Source organism: Anser brachyrhynchus (genome assembly GCF_964034855.1).
Source record: "Anser brachyrhynchus genome assembly, chromosome: 3".
NCBI lineage: Eukaryota > Metazoa > Chordata > Aves > Anseriformes > Anatidae > Anser > Anser brachyrhynchus.
In genome coordinates, this window is record NC_137696.1 from 101,683,361 (window position 1) to 101,704,447 (window position 21,087).

At 37.0% G+C, this 21,087-nt stretch overlaps 1 protein-coding gene across 2 annotated transcripts in view; it reads right to left on the bottom strand.

Moving 5' to 3' along the window:
- Positions 1–2,353: 2,353 nt before the first annotated feature.
- The window catches only part of MCPH1 (microcephalin 1), a 130,562-nt gene continuing 111,828 nt past the window's right edge, over positions 2,354–21,087 (bottom strand). For both annotated transcript variants that reach the window (XM_080584553.1, XM_080584555.1), the window contains 2 exons: positions 6,399–6,636; positions 2,354–2,612 (listed from right to left, as the gene is read on the bottom strand). In XM_080584553.1, coding sequence (XP_080440679.1) covers positions 2,557–2,612; positions 6,399–6,636 — 294 coding nt within the window. In that variant the 3' untranslated portion in view covers positions 2,354–2,556. The remainder of the gene's footprint in view (positions 2,613–6,398; positions 6,637–21,087) is intronic.

Genomic DNA, 21,087 nt, shown 5'->3' on the forward strand with positions numbered 1-21,087 from the left:
TACAGGGGCCCTCTGAGAAGGAGAGACAGCAGCTAAGTCATTTTCACAAATGAATGGCAAAAACACTCATGCAGGATAAAAAAGCTAAGGTTAAGAGAATCTCTCCTCCACATGAAAGCCTGACATTAAAAAAAAAAAAAAAAGGGGCGGGGGGGAGATTTAAAAAGAAAGTTTCCTGCTAAGGTGAGCATGATGCCATTTAGGACAGCAGTGTGCAGCAGTTTGTATATGGCAGAACCTCAGTGAAGCATGGTGAAAGCATGGAAAGACTCCCGACTATAAAAAATGAAATAGTATTTAATTTTGATGCCTGTACAACATGCTAATCTCTGGATTTAATTCTAATCACTCCTGTATTTGCAATGTCCTCTTACCAAACAGCAGTCAGTATGGATGTACAGCACTCCTCTTACCAACAACGGGAGACCAAAATCAGGCATTTAATTTCCTGCTGGCTGCATTAACCGGCTGCTGTACATAGTACAGCAGATTTTTCAAGACCAGCCAGCAGACATAGGGATTTCTATCAAACCACATAATTTAAGCTAAAATTATCTCAATTGATGGATTGCTTTACCTGAAACATTTCAATTAAAACAAAAAGTATATTAGGCTTTTCACTGTCAAGTCTGTTACATGTGTGACTAATAAAGACCAACAAGTTGATCCAAGAATTTGCAATTTAAATAGTCGAGATTCATCTTAAGAAGATTTATGAGAAAACGGATTTGGAATGTTACATTGCATAAATTAATAGTGACAGATTTCTATGTGTAGTGCTCTTAGAAAATGACTACAAAATAAACTAGGAGGTCGTAATATTCAAGGTTAAGCAATATAATTCAAACAAATTATTCTATTATTTACTGGGAACTGTATGTTCACATGTCACAACTTATTTAAGTATTTCTATTTTGGTCTATAAGACCAGGCAACTACTTTCTTAATAAAAGGGCTCACAAGGGTGAAGAGTGGTACCATGTTATCACTGCTCTGCAGTAATTAGGTGAATAGTTTCAATTTTAAACAGCCAGATTTGTAGAGAGACCTGATTACCAATTTTTGTATGATACATATAGGTAAGATGCTGTTAAAAATGTGCATGTCAGAAAACTAAGCAAGCAAAATACTTCAATTAATTATATTTTCTCTTTTATATATATAACAAAGCTATATAGCACTCAGATCTCATCTTTTCAAATTAGAGCTGCTCATTAGTTCTGAAAATGATGTGAGTCTGATTTTCCATAAAATAATCACAATTTGGAGCTTTCCCATGAAGAAGCATGTTACGCATTTTACAGAGCAACTATGCAAATGCAATTTGTGCCTGAAGAAGCCTGCCACACAGACATTGCTGAACTTTTTCTGAAGGAAAAAAATTTGAATACTCCTCAAGTTTAAAGAAATTGTGCATCCAAAGCCCTTAAAAAGACCAAGAAGTAATAACAGTGCAAAAGAATGGCATCGTTTATAAGTTATTGAACTTTGATTGTTCCATAATATTTGTTTGAAATTGCTATTTTTTGTACAGAATTTCCATTGTTTGGCAGTACTCAGGGGCGCATAGAGTTTGGAAGGTGCGAGGTATAAGCTGCCGTTAAGTTACTGGGTAATACTTTATCCTCTATGATAATAATATATTATTTTGATGGGCCCTGCAAATATTTAAAGGAGGTTGTGCATTTATAGCCAAATATTTCACAACATAATTTATATCCAAATATTTGTACCTGCTAAAAACAAAAACACAGATTGAAGAAGATTTTAACATTTAAAATATTTGCGTACATTTTTCAAACATGCCTAAAGGATTTATTGAAGAGTTCCATTTTCAAGAGATTTGAGTGCATGAATGAATGATGTGCTGCCTTAATTCATTTGACTCGGGATCAGTAGCTGTTCATGGTTTCAGACTAGATGTAAGGCATTTGAAGGCATCTGAACATAATTAATGAGTTAGAATTACTTTTGAAAAATGAATGTAGAAGTTTACAAGTTTACACTGGGATGCGTGAGTTAAGCACGATAAACCACCTTATCCTTTTACCAAAACAAACTTATTTAGCAGTGGTCAAGAAGATATGGCAACATGGGCCTCCAGCTGTCCACATGGGTGCTCAGAATAGAGGAACCTACAGAACCCATGCACTGGTGGCACAGCTCCTGCTAACTACACCAAAGTTAGCTCGGGCACAGTCACCCACACTGCACGGACAGCTTTTAACTGCACTAAAACAGGATCAAATTCACTCTGAGATTGGAAAGCATCTTTCTACTTCCACCCAGAACATAACAATTCACTCAACTTTTAGGTCCAAAGGTCTTCAACAAATAAATAGAAGCACAATGATTTTATTTGGGAAGAACTTTATTATTAAAAAAATAATCACAAGATAAACATTTATATAAGTAATAAAAATGTAGAAAACATTTCACCGTATTTAATAAATATGTAACTTGCATTCTCTTAGAAATTTTATTCACAGCTTAGTTTGTTGTTGAAGACAAACCAGGCTTGGTTCCTTGCAGCCATATGGAAGCTCTTGAGTTAGCTCACAGCTGAAAAATGTAGTTTTCCATAGGACATATTGTATGCTGAGTGACTGAATCTAAAAGAAATAAAAAGGCAGGATTATTTAAGATCATGTGCACAAGAAACAGATTATAAGGCAGCAATGTACTTCAGAGCAGTCCAGTGGAGCTGAGAAAACAGAGAGAGAAAGACCCTAAAACAAATGCAAACAGTCAGATGATAATATTGGAAACACCTACCATTTATTTAAGTTTAAAAAACAGTGCTATATTATATACCTATAGTTTTTTTTTTTTTTTTAGGTCAACACTAAGCAAGTTAACTGGCATTTTGTACTAACAGCAGATAACCACAAACTGGATTACAACAGTGAAGTGTCAAAGATTAGACAAACTTCAGATTTGACTTAATTATTTGATTATGATGGCAATTTGTAGGGACAGACAGCCACTGTTTTAATGTTCCTGAGAGAGGGGCTAAGCTTCAAAGACCTGTACCCATTAAGGTACCATATAGAAACACTTCTTTTTTCCAAATTCTGCTGATTCATCATTTCAAATCTGTTAGCTGGTGTTTCTATAACCATACCACATCAGCAAGACATAGCAACAGAAAAGGCACCAACAGAATGCAAAAGAAATTTGAGAAATTTGTAAAAGCACACAGAATTCAGATCCTTTACGTAATGTGTGAGACTATGCAGCCAGATACACAGTTCCACCGATTCACTGATGGGCTGAGCTTGGTCAATCCAGCTCCATGTAGTTTAGGAGATGCTGGATTAGGGTGAGGCAGACATCCATGGGACCAGTAGAAGTCAGCTGTGCCACAAGAGAGATCACATGCCAGAGCACTCTTGAAGGAGTTTCACGCAGTGGTACTTGGCTGAATATGTACAAGACAAAATTAACAATTACAGAGTCATAGGACCAAAGAATGGTATAAGTTGGAATTGACTTTAAATGCCATCTGGTTCCAAGCCCCCTGTCACAGGCAGGGACACCTCCCACCAGCCCAGGTTGCCCAAAGGCCCATCCAGCCTGGCCTTGAGCACCTCCAGGGATGGGGCATCCACAGCTTCTCTGGGCAACCTGTGCCAGTGCCTCACAGACTCATAGTGAACAATATCTTCCTAATATCTAATGTAAATCTACCCTTTTTATTTTAAAACTGTTACTTCTTGTCCTATCACTGCACTCCCTGACAGAGTCCCTCCCCAGCTTTCCTGTAGGCCCCCTTTAGGTACTGCAAGGCCGCTATAAGGTCTCCCTGGAGCCTTCTCTTCTCCAGGCTGAACAACCCCAGCTCCCTCAGCCTGTCTTCATAGGAGAGGTGCTCCAGCCCCTTGATCATCTTTGTGGTCCTTCTCACAACTCGTTCTAATACATCCATGTCCTTCTTGTGCTGGGGGCCCCAGAGCTGAATGCAGCACTCCAAGCAGGGTCTCACGGGAGCAGAGTAGAGGGGGAGAATCACCTCAGTCACCCTGCTGGCCATGCTTCTTTTGATGCAGCCCAGGATACGATTGGCTTTCTGGGCTGCAAGTGCATGTTGCCAGCTCACGTCGAACTTCTCAAGCAACACCCCCAGGTCCTTCTCCTCAGGGCTGCTCTCAATTAATTCTCCACCCAGCCTGTGTTTGTGCTTGGGATTGCCCCGGCCCAGATGCAGGACCTTGCACTTGGCCTTGTAGAACCTCATGAGGTTCACACAGGCCCACCTCTCCAGCCTGTCCAGGTCTCTCAGGATGGCATCCCTTCCCTCCAGCGTGTTGACCACGACACATAGCTTGGTGTCATCAGCAAACTTGGTGTCATCAGCTGACGGTGCAATTGATCCCACTGTCCACATGACCAACAAAGTTGTTAAATAGCATCAGTTCCAATACTGACCCCTGAGGGACACTACCCATTACCGATCTCCACCTGGACATTGAGACGTTGACCGCAACTCTTTGAGTGTGACCATCCAGCCAATTCCTAACCCACCGAGAGGTTCATCCATCAAATCCATGTCTCTCCAGTTTAGAGACAAGGATATCATTGGAACAGTGTCAAATACTTTGCACAAGTCCAGGCAGATGATGTCAGTTGCTTCCCCTATCCACCAATGCTGTAACCCTGTTGTAGGAGGCCACCAGATTTGTCAGGCATAATTTGCTCTTAGTGAAGCCATGTTGCTTGTCACCAATCACATCCTTATTTTCCATGTGCCTTAACAGTTTTCAAGGGGATCTGCTCCATGATCTTGCCAGGCACAGAGGTGAGACTGACTGGCCTGTAGTTCCCCAGGTCTTCCTTTTTTCCCATTTTAAAAATGGGGTTATCTTTCCCCTCTTTCAGACAGTGGGAACTTCACCTGACTGCCACAACTTCTCAAATATGATGGATAGTGGCTTAGCAAATTCATCTGTGAGTTCCCGCAGGACCCACAGATGCATTTCATCAGGTCCCATGGACTTGTGCACCTTCAGGTTCTTTAGATGGTCTCGAACCTGATCTTCTCCTACAGTTCTTCATTCTCCCAGTCCCCATCTTTGTCTTCTGCAACTTAGGAGGTATAACTAGAGCACTTGCTAGTGAAGACTGAGGCAAAAAAGTCATTGAGTACTTCAGCCTTCTCCATTTTCTGGATAACCAGGTCTTCCATTTCCTTACGGAGGGGGCACACTTTTTCCTCAGTCTTCCTTTTATTTATTATGTAACAGAAGGAGATGGGTATTAGGAGATTGGTATTAAATTGCACATACTGTAAAATGCCAGTCTTGATTATTACAGTTGTCCACCTGAAATTAACCACTGAAATATTATGAGAAACATTTATGTTTAATTTACTATATAATATTTTTAGTCTTGTGCAAACCTCTGGTATGCTCACCAAGTCACTATTTTTGGCCACGTTTGGTCTTTAAAGTCTTCTTCAAAGCTAGAGAAAAGCACAGAGAAAGCTAGAGAAAGGCACACGTAGAAAAACGATGCCTTCTCCTTGTGCATCTCTTTCAACTCTTCACAATTTTATCTTCAGGTATCAAGTAACACTTGCATTTAGACAAGTATTCTCTTATGGCTCACTTTACATTTCTCCTTTTGAGTTATTTTCTTTCAGGTTTAAGTCATTATGATCTGATAGCATTAACAGTCAAGAGATTAGGACTTACTTATGTAGTCTCATATAACATCAATTTGTGTTGTACAGTTACTGCCAGAGTTTGAGTGGGGTACTATCTAGAGGAGTTTGACATAAAATTTTATTTTACGTCTGAATCCCTGCAATGAGATAACCTTTAGAACTGTGATGGAATAATGGAAAAGTAATGGACTAATAGCTCTTAGGAAACTAACAGAAGATTTTAAATATAAACTTTTTCCAAGTGGAAATCAGTGACTGCAGAAAACTGTCTGTCAGACGTATAACATATAATTCAGGACAGATTATCAGAGAGTGCCTGTTACTGCATTTCAGTAGTGCTATGCCAGTTTATACCAGTTAAAAATCTTTCTTATTGTGTCTTAATAAATTGACAAACATTTCTTTTTTAAAAAGAAATTATCCTGTGGGATTTTCCCATAATCTAGTTTGTTCTAAATGAGAAAATCATATACAAGACAAGTTTGAAAAAAATATATATTTTTAGATTAAATTTGTTCTTCATAAAATTAAAAAGGTGAGTAGCCAGATCATCACAAAGAAGCCTTAGTTTTTAACAGAATGTCCTCATCACAGAGACAACCTTACTGAAAACATAACTGTAACAGTCTGTTCCATCTCCTTCTCCATAACCTCAGTTTAGTAAACAATTTATAGTCCAGTTTTGAATACATATTCCATAATATTTTATATGGGTTGAAGTATAGTGTCTTACCTAATATCCATTTTTCTGATAAACATTTTATTTCCTGGTACTTCTTTCCTGGGTATTTTCCTATGCAGATTTTTGCCTGACGTAAGGCTTTACATACTTTTCCTCCTGAGAGCTGTATAAGTTCAATCAGATTTTTGCAGGGTGGCCGACTGGTGGGAGATACAAACATTACAGGCTGGTTTGAAAAGAGATTCTGCTGGTAGTTCCCTGTTGATAGGTGACGCTGAAGTCTGCAGATCTGTATGTGAGGAAACAAAGAAATTGATAAACATTGTGGTATATTTCCACTCAGAGTAAAACTAATCATTGTTTTCATTAATTCACGAAAAAAGAATGAGAGAACATGAATACAAACTTTACTTTTCATTTCTATCAGAAACTCTTGGGTAAAATATACAATGAATTTTCTGTATTTTATTGTTTTATTTTTTTTGATATAGAAACTAAAATTACCATATATGATACACTTGATTGATATAATTCCAAAACCAGAGCTGAGACTCTTAAGTCATAGGCCAGGTGGCTTACCTGTAAGACCTCTTAAAGCTCTTGACAGAATTATCTTTCACCATAATCCTACATTCTTATAACAGTGCCATTACATAGACATTGTAAAGGATTTTCTAAATAATTAGAGTATTTTGGCAGAAATACAAACTGTGAAAGCCTTTACAATATATAGTGTTCATCAGTTTGTATCTGGGGGCTTTACAAACATATCTAATTGACAGTTTGAATGAATTTGTAACCTCTTTACCTCTCCTGTCTTCCTGTACCAACTGCATTTTCTGTGAGATACATGAAGTGACATAAATGTAACAGAACTCACAGCAAACTGACTGTTTCATGTAAACACTTCTGTCTACACAAAAGCAAAAAAGGAAGTCCTCTGTGAATATAGTGTAGCCTCTAATGCTATCCAATAAAAACCTTGATTTATATGGGGCAAATTTTCTTATCTGTATATATCAGATGGGACAGTGGTTCAGCAATTAAAACCATTTCCTGTAGGTATACTGTGCATGAAAGCAGTGCACAGAACAAGTGTACAACCCATGGTAAGCAATATAAAGTTTTAATACTAAAATAAATGAAGAATCAAGCCCGAAATTCTTTAAAGTGAGATTGCCATTGACCTGCCAAATTAATATATTTAACATTTATGAGTCTGTATCCCTTGACAAAATTCAGAAAATATATAATGGTCTAGGAGTAAGATGAGAACAAAAGTAAAGGTTTCATGTTATGTGATGCTCGGATTTTTTCATACAGATGAGCAACATAAGCACGTTATATAGCAAAAAGGACACCGTATATGTCTGGTTTACATAAAAGGGCTGAACTGCAGTCAGTGAAGAGGTGTAACCAGTAGCTGAAGAAATTACTTGTTGAGTGGATTCCTTCCTCCAGTGCTGGCACAAAAATACTGTGAAACCACAGGCACTTAAGATGTTAATGCAATAGTAGATGTGCTTTGCAGATGTGCAGCCAAAATAGTCTTCACCTGGTTTACAAGGTCTTATAAAGCCAAATACTTCCATGGAGTCTTCGCAGATTCTCAGATGAAAGTCAAAGTACGTTGCCTTAGCACTTATGACCAATTAGGCAGGTCACCAGTGAAGCGTGAAGCCCGTGCTTCATAGCTCGGGTCATTTCTGTGCCACTGTCTTGCGTGCCGTTCTTGGACAAGTCAATCCAAACTTGAATTCTGAGCTCTCCTCCATCAATACAGAATTCAGCTTTCTGTTCTTGTTAATTCCTTGGCTGCTCTCTTGAGAATAAAACTAAACTGATTCTTTGTATTCTGAATTCAGCAAGTTATAAAGACAGTGACTGCTACGGATGAACCAGGCCAAAAAAACCTGAAGCACAACCCAAAAATATAGCCTGTATTTTCTTCTCCTTTGTGAATTTAGATTTATGAATGACATGGCACACAATCTTGTCTCATGGAAGCCAAACAGCTTCTAAATAATTTTGTCGAGCACAGCGTCGAAGCAGAGTTACATTGCAGAATTCAGAGGACCCCAGCTCAGTTCAGAGAAAGAGCGTTAACTCTTGGCCAGACAAATGATCACAGGCAGAGAATTGTTCAACATTCATGCAGTGAGCACGTCTGATTGCAATTGCTGTACATATGTTGGCACGTGATACTTTACACATGTGCAGATCTGTTTTTGGACTTTGTATGTACCACCTTTCTCCATCTGAGCAGAATGCTCCTCTAGAAACATCTGGATGCTGGGCATCTTGATGTCATGAAATACCGAAAACTATGCACTGTACAGTTTTAACATATGGTATCAGATTTAGAATTTGGCAGGAGTATCACTGGCCAATGGGCCTTGTGAGCCTTTGAGGCCATGATCAGTGGATCAGTCCCATCAAATGGGACTAGCTCAGGCACATAAAGCACTTTGCAATCTCCAAGTGGTGTCTATGGAGCAGTCTCATGATTTTAGTATTACTGGGACAGCAGTCATTCATTTTTATCATTAAAAATATGTGTGGTCATGAAACTACAAAACTGCTTGTGTTAAGCATGGTCAATGAATTAAAGAACAAATTATAGTCAAGTAAAAATAGTAGTCCCTTCACATCAATCTCAGAAAAGCTTCATGACAGATACAATGTGATAAGAGAAGATCTCTGAAATTGTTTATTTGGATGAATCAGCTGCAATGAATGGAGGAAAGACAATTAGCATGAGACTTTAATGTTTGTTTACCTAAAACGAATCAGGTTTAAGTCATGGAGACAGATGTTACATTGTTTTTGTCAACCTGGAACTCCACATTTTTAAAGACAAAAATGATTAGTTATGAGAAGCTGTTATCTTCAAAATGCAACAGGACTTGTTTTAGACAGAAGACAAAATATAATTGTTGCCGTCCTGCTATTTCACATATTTTAGAGAATATGATTGAAAAGAGCGGTGTTCCCACTTCCTCAACCATTTTCCCTGAAAGCATTTCCTTGCTTCCACCACAATGAAAACTATGGTAGGTCTTCATATAGGAAGAACTTCTGGATTAAGTTAATAATAAATGCAAATACATACACAGCTAACCAACAAATCAAGAAATTCAAAATTTGAGCACCCAACACTTGCCTCAGCTGATGCTCACAAACAGCTTGATTTATTCTCCATGTTTAGTGTACGTTAAAGGAACCCAGGACAGTGAAATTCAGACATGCGATAGAGATTATGTTCTTCAGCTTCCATTACAATTCCAGCTGTGTGTATTACCAACTCATTCGCCAAGAGGATGAAGTAGGAATACAATACAGCCCTGATATATCAGTAAAGGACAGCTTCGGCACGGAACTTCACATTCACTTTTCCTTCACCTGAACCACCACTGCAGCTGTGCTTATATTTGCTCAAGCACGCAGGATCTCCACACACATCCTCCAGCCAGGGAAAAGCAGTAGCATTCATGTTCAGAGCTCATGGAGCATTTTGGAAGGTTAGCTTTGCTTTCTGTCCCACTAACCTGAAAAATATGGGACTCGCCAGTTGTTGCAGAGGCAGCTAGCCGACCACACACTGCTGGGCTGTGGGATTAAACAGTGCAATCTAGCTCCTACACCGAATTGACTCAGCTGCCTTTGCAACATCAAAGAGTTCATGGCACTCCAGGAGCGCTACCAGCCCTTTGAAACCATACTGATTTTGGGTAAGCGGTGAAAAAAAAATAAATAATTCCTCAGAAGAGACCAAGCCTGGGAAAACTTCACGCTCCCCAAAATAATTATTTCCACAAATTGTGTATATATTAGTTGGTAGTTATAGTTACAGATGTGTCAGTCTGTACTACAACAGACAGCACCACTGCCTGCTATGCTATCAGACACTGACACCAATTTTTCTTTCTGATCAGATGTATTAGCAATGATCAGAAAAACAGAATCTCATAGAAGAGAATCTCACAGAATCTCATATTTACTCTTTTTGTTAAAATCTTGAGTATTAGGAGTCTCGTTCTTTCACTAACTGGATGAATGGCAGGACAATACCTATTATATGTACGCGTGTCTCAAAAATGTACCATTAATGTACGTTTGTTGAACTTACTTACATTTTGAAAGGAAAAATTGCTCTTGAGACAAATAAAACTTATGGAGAATGTAAAATAAAAACTACAACTTTTCTTCATTATAAAAAAGAAATACATTTCACCGACTCTCCTCTCTCCTATGACTGGACACAAACCAAAAGTGCATGTATTAAAACAAAACAAAACAAAACAAAACAAAACAAAAAACTTTGTAACTTTGCCTAGAACTTTATGAAAATAGCTCTTGCTGGGTGGGGTGCGGGAACAAACACAAAACCCCATAAAAGTCCAAGGATTTGATCTTTGTATGATGCTCAGGAAATAGCCATCAAGTTCCACAAAGGTATTATCTATTTGTTAAGTCAGGACCCAAATCTCATCAGCAAGAGAAGATGAGCAGAAGACAGCAAAAGAGGGGAAAAATATGTGATTGTGTGCTTGCTTTTGCTGGGTGAAATGCTGGAAGTAATGGAGTCAAATTTGATTTATATTTTTTATAATACATCAATCTGTTCCCCCCCCTCCCCCTTTTCTTTGTTTTGTTTTAGTTATATGTGAAAAAGTTAAGCTCAAGAACAAGAAGGAATGGCACACAGTTCATCATCAAGTGAATCATAACTTCAAGGTTTTAAGAAAACATTCAATTGGATAAGAGTTAAAATAAACTTGCCTTCAAATGTTAGTTTAAGTTACACATAAGAAAGAGTAATTTGTTTTCAGTAATAAATTATTTTTACTTTGTGAATTATGTATGTACTTCTCCTAAGGTATATCTGATATCTGAACGGATACCTGAATTCAAGTAATAGAAAATGCAAGGAAACTAATCCTTCTGGATGTACTTGGACATTTTTCAGCAATTACACTGCTAACATCCTATGAACAGCACATGATTTTCGATGTACTTTCAGAAAATAGCACATGAAGAAATTTTCAGTCTAAAATGCTCTTAGAGTAATAATACTTCACATAAATTAAATGGAGTATATGGTTCTGAATTATTACAATTAAGAGAAACTATTTGTAGGCTAGAATTCAAATGTGAATAATCTGTAATAATTATACATATCTCAAAAATTGTCATGTATTACACAATAAAAATAAGCATTATGGTAAATCTTTATTCTTAATTTCTGCTATTCAACAGAGATAAAAAATCCACTAAAATAATCTTTAAATTTATTTTGTTATTACTACCTAACATATATAGGATCAGAAACCTTAGCAATACCTATTTGAAAAAGGTTTTTTTTTTTTAATATTTACTGAATTTATGAAAAGCTATATATTACATACTGATTAACGTTACTAGCAAAAATAATAGACATTTTATCAAATGCAAGCAGAAGACAAAATTGCAGACGTAAGACTGTGAGTTTTATAGCTTATAACTATCAAAAGAGAAAGTATTATTTCATTTGAAGTTGTTGAGAAATTACTTATTTCCATAAAGGAGAAAAGAATCTGACCATTGGATTAGTTCACCATTCTGATAAATGGTGAACTATACTAAATGCCATAAAACAAAATTGCTATAACAAAATGTCCAGCCTTTATAGTTTGATAATCTACAACTTTAACAAAAGAGGCACATAAAATAGTATATCCATTTAGTATAGTTGATTGATGTTGCTGGGGAAATCTGAAGCTCTACTATATTAATATTCATATGATTTCAATACAGATAAATGTATGGGCCAAGTGACATCTGTGTTTCCAGTTTTTGTAATTTGTACAAAGACCTTGGGAAGAACACACTCAAAGCTACAGCACCGTTAGGAAACGTTACACTTGCATGGTTACATGCATTTTCAGACAGTCCGTCATTTCGTAAAAATTTAAAAGGAAAACACATATGTGGAACCCCATGTACATTTAAAGATCAAGGGCTCACATACATACACAAAAGTGAAGCATCAGCCTGCTTCTGATAAAGAGGGGTGTATTGCAGCGTGCAGACTTCTGAAAGTCCTGTTATCCTGCAGTGAGGAATTTGCAGAATCTGCAGGACCCTACCGGGATCAAGGAAGTTTGTGTTAACAATGCAGTAGCTCTCCTGCAGGACAAAGAAGAAACGCTCTTTTTCATCTTTCAAAATATCAGGTTTATTAGAAGAATGGAAACAACTAACCAAAACAGAAACTCTATTTTTGTAGGAAGAATGTGTGGCATACATACGTTTTCTACTTCAATTAAGAGCTCACCATTTTAGTTTTATTTCCTTGTGATTTACTTTAGCAGTTTGCTGGTTTTTTTTTAAATAAAATTGACAATTTTAAAATTCAAATATTGATTAAAATCTCTGATTAAAAATTACACTGAAATGCTGTACTAGATAAATAAATTGGTACTCTCCCTTATAAAAGAGCATGTTAAGAGCTGGAAACAACTACACTCAGCAAGATGTTTCACACAGAAATAGATCTTTGGCTCTGAAAAGTCTTTTTCAAATCAATGGCACTTCACACAGATGCAGGACCCCAGCTGGACCAAGCCACACTATCACACTAGTGTCTTAGTAGCACCAATAACCTTATTCTACAGTTTAGCACAAAATGCATTTATCGTTGATAGAGCTGCTTTTCATCCTCAGAGCAAAACTCAATTTGCAGCATTCATACAAATTATTTCCAAGTAGTGCATGCATGTTTCTCAATCTTGATTGAAACAACTTTTCCACGGGATAGTGATATCTTTTGGCTAAAACAGAAGCTCTCTATCTGTCAAATTTGAGAAGCATAAGCCTTCAGCCAGACAGAAGTGAGAACTCGCTTCTTGAATGCTCATTCAAGCTACCTCAGCATCCCAGCACATGCACGCAGCCTGGGACGATGCACAGGCAGGCTCCGTACACGTCTGTGCAGCAGAAGTTGCACTGAGCCCAGAGCCAGAAGCAGAGGGAGAAACTTCTAAAAGATAGGGCGGAAAATTTGCTCCAGAAAAAAAGAAACTTTCTATGTCTGCTCTTGAAAAAGAAAAAGGAAAGTAAAAGAAGATAAATGACATACTGTAAAGACCCATATTATCTGGAAACTTCTTCAAAACACAGTTTCTTCCCCTCCTCTGCATAGTCCTTCATGTAAGTGTTTCCTGGCCAAGATGTGGGTGAAGGGAAGAAAGCTAGAAACCAGACAATTTAGCTAATACTGTTTCTTTCCACTATGTGTTGGCAGACAACCTTGCTTCTCTCAAACCCCATAGACTGATAAGAAAAGTTAATTTCACCAATTTATTCTCTGAAAGACTGAGTCTCACTGGGAATACTGTATGAAAACGTTTGGCAAATAAATCTACTGTTTGGCGGACATTCAAAATTATACTGGAAGATGTTTTGAACCATTTTTTCCGGCAGAGCAAATTTTTGCAGGAAAAAAGATAACAAATTCACTTATTTTTAGTTTAATTTCCTTGTTTTCCAAAGCTAGAACTATTTTTAAATGCTATGTAATATCAACATTTTCAGCTATAGATTAATAAAAAACAAATCACGGCAAAACAATAAGTCTTTTCCCTGTTAAGTATGACATCTAATTAAGGAGCTGTATTTCCAATACACATCACTTAAAAACACTCTGTTAAGACTGTTAAGATGTGGTTATTTTACTGCGACTGTCTTCAACCTCAAAAACATTCAGAATTGAATACATTTGCACTCAGTTTCAACACAAAATAATTCTTTTTGAAATTAAAAAATCCTCTAATTACAGACTAGCTAAAGAAAGAAGGATTTTTTTCTGGATTAGAAAATGTTCACAACTTGTTTCAGGAATGCCTCAAGAACTTGTCCACCTTAACTGCCGTCTAATTTCAAGAGATTGAAACTCAGCTGACCATCAGGCAGTAATGAGATTGCAAACTGCAATTGCAAATTTATGTCAAAATTCTGCATATAATTACCATCTATAATTGGGTGTTTTTTTACTCACATGAATATAAATAAAGCAGCACTGTGCCACGTATCCCTCTGAAGTGGTATACCAGTGTGCAACATACAACTCTATGCCACACATCATTGGCATACCACTAGCTTACATAGACTACAAGTGACAAGCCCCCAGGAATCCCAATAAAATTCAAAGACAGAAATTCTCAACCTCCATGCACAATCTATTCCAACGCTTATCTCCTTGTACAGGCAGAAAGCTTTTCCTAATAATATAACCTAAATTGCCTTTGCTGCATTTTGAGCCCATTACTTCTTGTCCAAGTGCCAACGGACACTGAGAACAATTTATTCTCTTCCTATTTGCAACAACCTTTTAAATACTTGAAGACTGCTATCGTGTCTCCCCTCAGTCTTCTATTCTCTAGACTAAACAAACACAGCTCTTTCAGTCTTTGCTCATGGGTCATATTTTCTAGACCTCTGATCATTTTGTTAGTCTCCCCTGGACGCTCTCCAATTGATCCGCATCTTTCTTAAAATGTAGTGCCCAAAGCTAGACACAATACTCCAGTGCAGGCCTTACCACTGCTGCATACGCTGCAAACTATTTGTGTATCTTAGAGCATTCCTGTTAACATATCCCAGTATGCCTGCTTCTTTCATCAGAGTAAGACACAGGTGACATATGTTCTGTTTCGGATCTTCTAAAACGCTCTTCTGGCAGCAATATTGCATTGTCAATCTCATTTTGTATGTCTGCAGATGATTATTTCTCCTCCTACTTTGCACATGTCTTTGCTGAATTCCATCATACCAATTTCTGATCATTCCTTATTCCTTTTAAGGTTATTTTAATTCCAACCTTTCCTTACGCACATGAGTAATGCCATCGATCTCAATTAGACTATTTGTCTGTACAGAATTAGGAATTTGTAAAAATCTGTGCAGGACTGGGAGCTTAAGTATGCAAACAATTTATCAAAAAGGGTTTTTCTGCAATAATTACATTCTTTGGAACAGGATAAGCGACATGAATAACTAATTGAAGTGAAACAACACCTTTATATTCAAGTAGACAAGTGGACAAAGTCCACGTAGACTGTGATAGGAATTGCAGTGTAAATGGCTACAACTTAAAAGCAGTTTGAGATTCTTTCATCAAATCCATATTTTAATTTGCAATATTGATAACAACAAAGCTGGCTTTAAGAAGCTGGGCAGCAGATTACCACTTACAGAATCAATCTACAGTTCTACTACTTTAGGTCATGATTAATCAAATTTTTCTGCCCGGTAGCTTAGAAAAATCCGAGATAACAAATGAAGGATATGGATAGGACAGCTATAAAGTTTATGCCAATGACTGACAAGTGTGCTGGTGTGGTGGCCTCATTCTGTGTATGATGAAGAGCTGATTTGAGCATACACAGATCATCTGTGCAGGAGATCTTCAGTGAGCCTTACTGAATCCACCATTTTCTATCTGGCACTACTGGTAGGACTCTCCATCTGACTCAGTTTATATGTTTATATGTCTCAAAATTGAAAAGGAAATAAACTAAAACCAGAAAGTGTTTTCTCTTAACTGGGACAGCTGACAGTTGAACAAATGCAGTTGTGCCAACACAAACGAGAAAACCCTCAGCCTCCCAGTGATTTGCATTAGACAAGTATCAGCAGCTTTGAAAGGTACGCACTACGTGCATGGACCTGGTTTTCTTCATGGTTGACAAAGATCTGTTCTTGCTGGATATATTCTCACAAGACCTTCTGCGGAAAAGATACATTCTCCCTGGTTTAATTCAAGATGGGAGAGTGTTTTTGAAACTAACCTCTTGGTCATTCCTATTTACTGATCTTCTGGTTCCTGTTGTGGAGCAGCCATCAACTGCACAGGATGGGACTCCTTTTGGATGGAACAGAACCAGAAGATGTGCATGGTTGAGGGGACCGGACTGGATCTTGTCCAGACCCCTGAGCCAAGTATTGTGTGCAAGGTGCTCTCAGCATGAACTCTGCACATCCACTCTGCAGATCCATTCCCATTCATCTGCGCTAGTGGTGTATAGACATTTACACAAGTGAGAATGAAGTCACTTTGGGCAGATGTAATAGGGTAGCGACATAGGTATGGGATGCTTCTTTTAAACTGACTTCTTACCTGCACATAAATAACAAGCTCGGCTAAATTTACCATTATTTTTTTTAATGCTAACAGTTGTGACTTGCCCTTATTGTCATCTCATAGCTCATTCTCACATGGCAACAGTAAGAAGCTATACATAATTTTTATATAGTATCCTCTAGGCTTATTGAACTCTGAACCCACATAAGGCTAATTATTATTATTTACATACCAGTACCTATTGCATGAGACAGTACCTAGCCTATTAATACATCATTAATTTCAGCGAAGAAGTAAGGAACTAAATATTAATGAAGGAAATAGCATGTTTAATCACAGGGGAGTAAACATATCTGCATTTACACAGAATGAAATAATACATTTCAAACTAAGTATATTTCATTGGTGAAAGGCTGTACTGAAACAGCAATTCCATAAGATAACAATGTGCTGCAATTCACTGAAATCAACTTGATATTCCCCTGGTTGAATACTACATAAAATCAAAACATCAAACATGGAAGACTAGTATTTGCATTAAATACATTGAAAGGGATAATCTTACTTTAACTACCTTAGACTTTTCAGATACTGAATCATTCTGGACAGGTTAACTTTCTATTTAATCAACACAGGATATTGTGCAGTAATATCTTCAAAAATGACATTTGTTTTGCTGGTTTAGGGATACAGAGAATCCTTCTTTTTGCCTTTAACAGTAAATGATAAATCCAGTGTTGTCAACAGATTTGCTATACCTGGCAAAGTGCAGATGCATAATGCTTTGATAAATAAAAGGGTTTTCTATTCCAGTAATAACAAAATCAGTGATCTTGTTGAAAGGAAAAGCCTGGCAAATGTGAAGGGTTACACAGCTGTTCCCAAAAGGCTCTTTCCACAAACAGTTGTATTAACCCACAATAAAAGTAATCTTAGCATTAAAAAAATCCTCGTTTTATCTTTAAAATAAGATTATGTGAGTCCTTTTGCTCTACCTCAACTGACTGAAATGACTGAAGCAAAGGCAGAGTACATTCTTCTCTCTACTCTTCAGTTTTAGCTGAATGCCATTGCAACGCCCAGCAGTAACTCAGTGTGTGCCAAACATGAATATTTTTAAGCGTCATTTGAGTTTTAAAGGCTACAGTAAGTGATGGGAACACAATCGTCTTGGGAATCTACAAATAACTTTAAAAAAGCTCATAAATCTGGCTTTCATGGCTTGCTTTTCAACAGCTTTATGAAATATGTCAAAGCTTGAACATGATCAGTTCATTTTCCTTCAAATTTCTTAGGATTGACTTTTCTCAATCTTTTTTTGATATGGTTCAGTGAGACAAATAAGACAGACTTGGCTTTAAAAAAATAGGCATCAGCAAATTAGTTTTTAAAAAAGTTTCTCGTTCATTTTATTTATTTATTTTTTAAGTATCAACAGAGGAAAACAGTACCATCTAAGTAGGGCAGCCTGAAGTATTCCCTCACTAACAAAAATATAAAATGCTTCTGTTCAGCAGCCAATCTATTACAACATAACAGGACACCTAATAATGAAAAAGTGTATTAATAAAAGCTGATTTTTTTTTGTTTTGTTTTTTTCTTACATTGTTTAAAAAAGATGCCTGGTAATGACTGAGCACAGCAGAAGCCCTAAGAGTCACTTTTAGAAGTTGTATGGAATTCTCTGTATTTAGTGAGACACACGCACTGCAATGAAAAGTAGCAGGGAATGCTTGTTTTTTAAAATACAAACTAAAAGCTCAGTTGAAATTACATCAATATTAACAGAGAAACACCTTTAAAGTTGTCTAAGAACTACCAAAATAAACTCATTCAAAAGTTTACTTGGCATCAACAAATCAGTGCAACCTATGGAATTCTGCAGGCTGCAAATAATATAACAGCTTTGGGCAACTTTTAGACATTCCTGATAGAACTATGATCACCATTCCTTCTGGTCTACAGCTTCCCTGATCAGCAGCAATAATTGCTCCTCCATGGCAGCAATAATTACCTGTGTGCAATAACATCTCTGCTTTGTCTAATTGTGTCATGTTAGACGAAAAGATCCCATGGGAAGTATGGAAAGCAAAGACACTTTACCCTCCAGCACTAATGGAGCTGCCAGCACACACAGCTGAAAAAAGTGTTTAAATATCTGACCAGGTGCTTTTCAAATGAAAAGAACTCAAGAAAAGATCTTTTTTGAGAGCACCACTTTCTTCATAGGTACTGAAGGAAGGACACTACAGAAAGTGACACGTTCTATTTGAAGATTCCTTTAATGAACTCTTGAACATTTTAGCATGGCAATAAATGTATGATTACCTTTTAGACTTTTTGACTACATTTTGTCAGCAAGTTGTGATATTGTTGTCTATAGCTGAGGGATAGTGAACTATGTTGAGAACACAGAATAATTTTAGTGTTATGAAAGTTAGCAGGGTAGAGCCGCAGTACCTGACACAGTTTATTTTCTCTGCACAGAAAGGTCTACTTTCTGTTCACTGCAAATGTAATCATCATTATTATTATTAGAAATGTTTTTATAAATTCCCTATGAAATTTGCTTTTGTTTTAAAATTGAGATTGCCAGCTATGACACGGTTAAAAACAGAGAACTAGACAGACTTATTATGGTAGTGGACTTTCAGTGACTTCTCATGGTAGCTGAGCAAAGTTTGTAGGGTCAGAGAACTGACCCTGTCCTCCGAGTTCCTTTCCTATATTCTTACTGTTCTTCATCTAAGAATTAGGCTGGACAGAGAGACTACTGCTTTTTAGCCTATCTGATTTTATCTGAAGTGCTTCAGTAAGAGCAGAAAGCCTTTTCAAGAGGTTGTCATTGCACAAGCAAGCTGTAACAATTCAGACCAAAAAATACTCAGCAAATACTGTATATAAACTATGAGCAACTGGATTTTTGAGCTTAGATGCAGGATAATTACCTTAAAGCACAGGAAGACTCAAACAAAATTACTGAAGTTATTTTCTAGTCAAACAACTCGATAGCTTAGATAGAAGACAAACGCTCAAGAATTCCTCCCCATCCCCACAGAAGAACATACACTTTGTTTTTATTTTTTTTAAAGTAAAATATTGTAAATAAATATTTACTGCCTATGGCTCTATCCCAGTCCAGAATTCCCAGTAAAAACAGTTGGAATAAGGTGGGCATCACAGGAATACAGCTTTAGTCCTGTAACAATGCAAACTACCGTGATGGTAGAAGATATTGTTTGCATGCATGTGCACTATACTATACTACACACACTACTTAGGTGGAGTGTATGGAGATGGAGAAAAAGATGGAGAAAAAGAATTTAATCTAGCTAGCCCTGCATAAGGCAAAGATTTATAAATGTCCTGCAAACTCACTGAATCATGCATCTATTTTTGTTTTAAAGTTATATTAACTTTATAATTTAGGAGCTGACATGATAGTCCTAATGTTACCCATGAATTTCTTCATTAAAACATTATTTCTGATTAAAGTGCTAATGCACTTGTCCTTACCTGATGGACAAGTATGGAGAGAGCTACATTACTCAGGCCACTGGTGGAGGAAAGGAGAATTCACTTTACAGTACTGGAGTACTTCTGGGGTTAAACAGAGGAACAATGATGATGGGATTTGGAGGGAATTCAATAAAATCATTCTCAATCAAAGAAGGCCAGTGTCATACAGACCTTTGAAGAAGGGAAAAAGCTGCCTTCTACAGAGAAAATACACACGCAAATTCCCAAGTGCCTTTTTGAAGATTTCACAGCTAAACAAAACTACATGGTATCACCATGCTCTTTTCTGCTGTATACCAGACCTATTATTACAAACAAATATGGCAATTAAAAAATAAATAATAAATACTAAACTTAAACCTACTGGTTTTATCATTTATCACCTTATCACAGATGATTACTTCTACAGTTTGCTGTAAAGCTGAAATCAAGCAGGAGATGATGAGAGGGAGAAAAATCAGAGTATTTTGATTAAGCAAGCTTTACATTTTTTCACAAATGAAATACATCAGAATTTTTATGCTCATTAAAAGCTGAATATATTCACTCAGACACAATCCAGTTGTACCAATGTCATAATCACAAAGCATGCACATCAGGGTGACAGCTAAAAAGCCACAGACCTTTGCACATAATCTAAAACTAAATCTGTATGTAATTTCCTTCCCTTTGTTAATTGAAGATTAAAACTAAATCAAGGGGAAGCCTTCTATGAGACTACTTCCAACAACAGATGACTCAACTAGCACCTGAGAATTTGTTGTACTTCTGTGTACTGAGGTTCTGAACTTCCTGTTTCAATAAAATACCAAACAAGTTGTGTTTCCTTTACAAATAAGCTATTACATCAAGCCCTGTTCCTATAATTTCAGTTTTTGTCTGCATTCCAACATTTTCTTTGGCAAATGTAGAAACATTCTAATTAAAGAGAAGAGAAAAACAAGCATCATTCATCATGGTAAGAATGAATGCTCAAGAGAACATCCTTACTGGTTACTTCTTTCATTCAGTTTAATTTGGCTTTTGAAGTACACCTAATTATGGCATGCAGTTGTCTGAGATGAAAAACAGGTAAGAGGGTTTTCACTAATAGTGCCT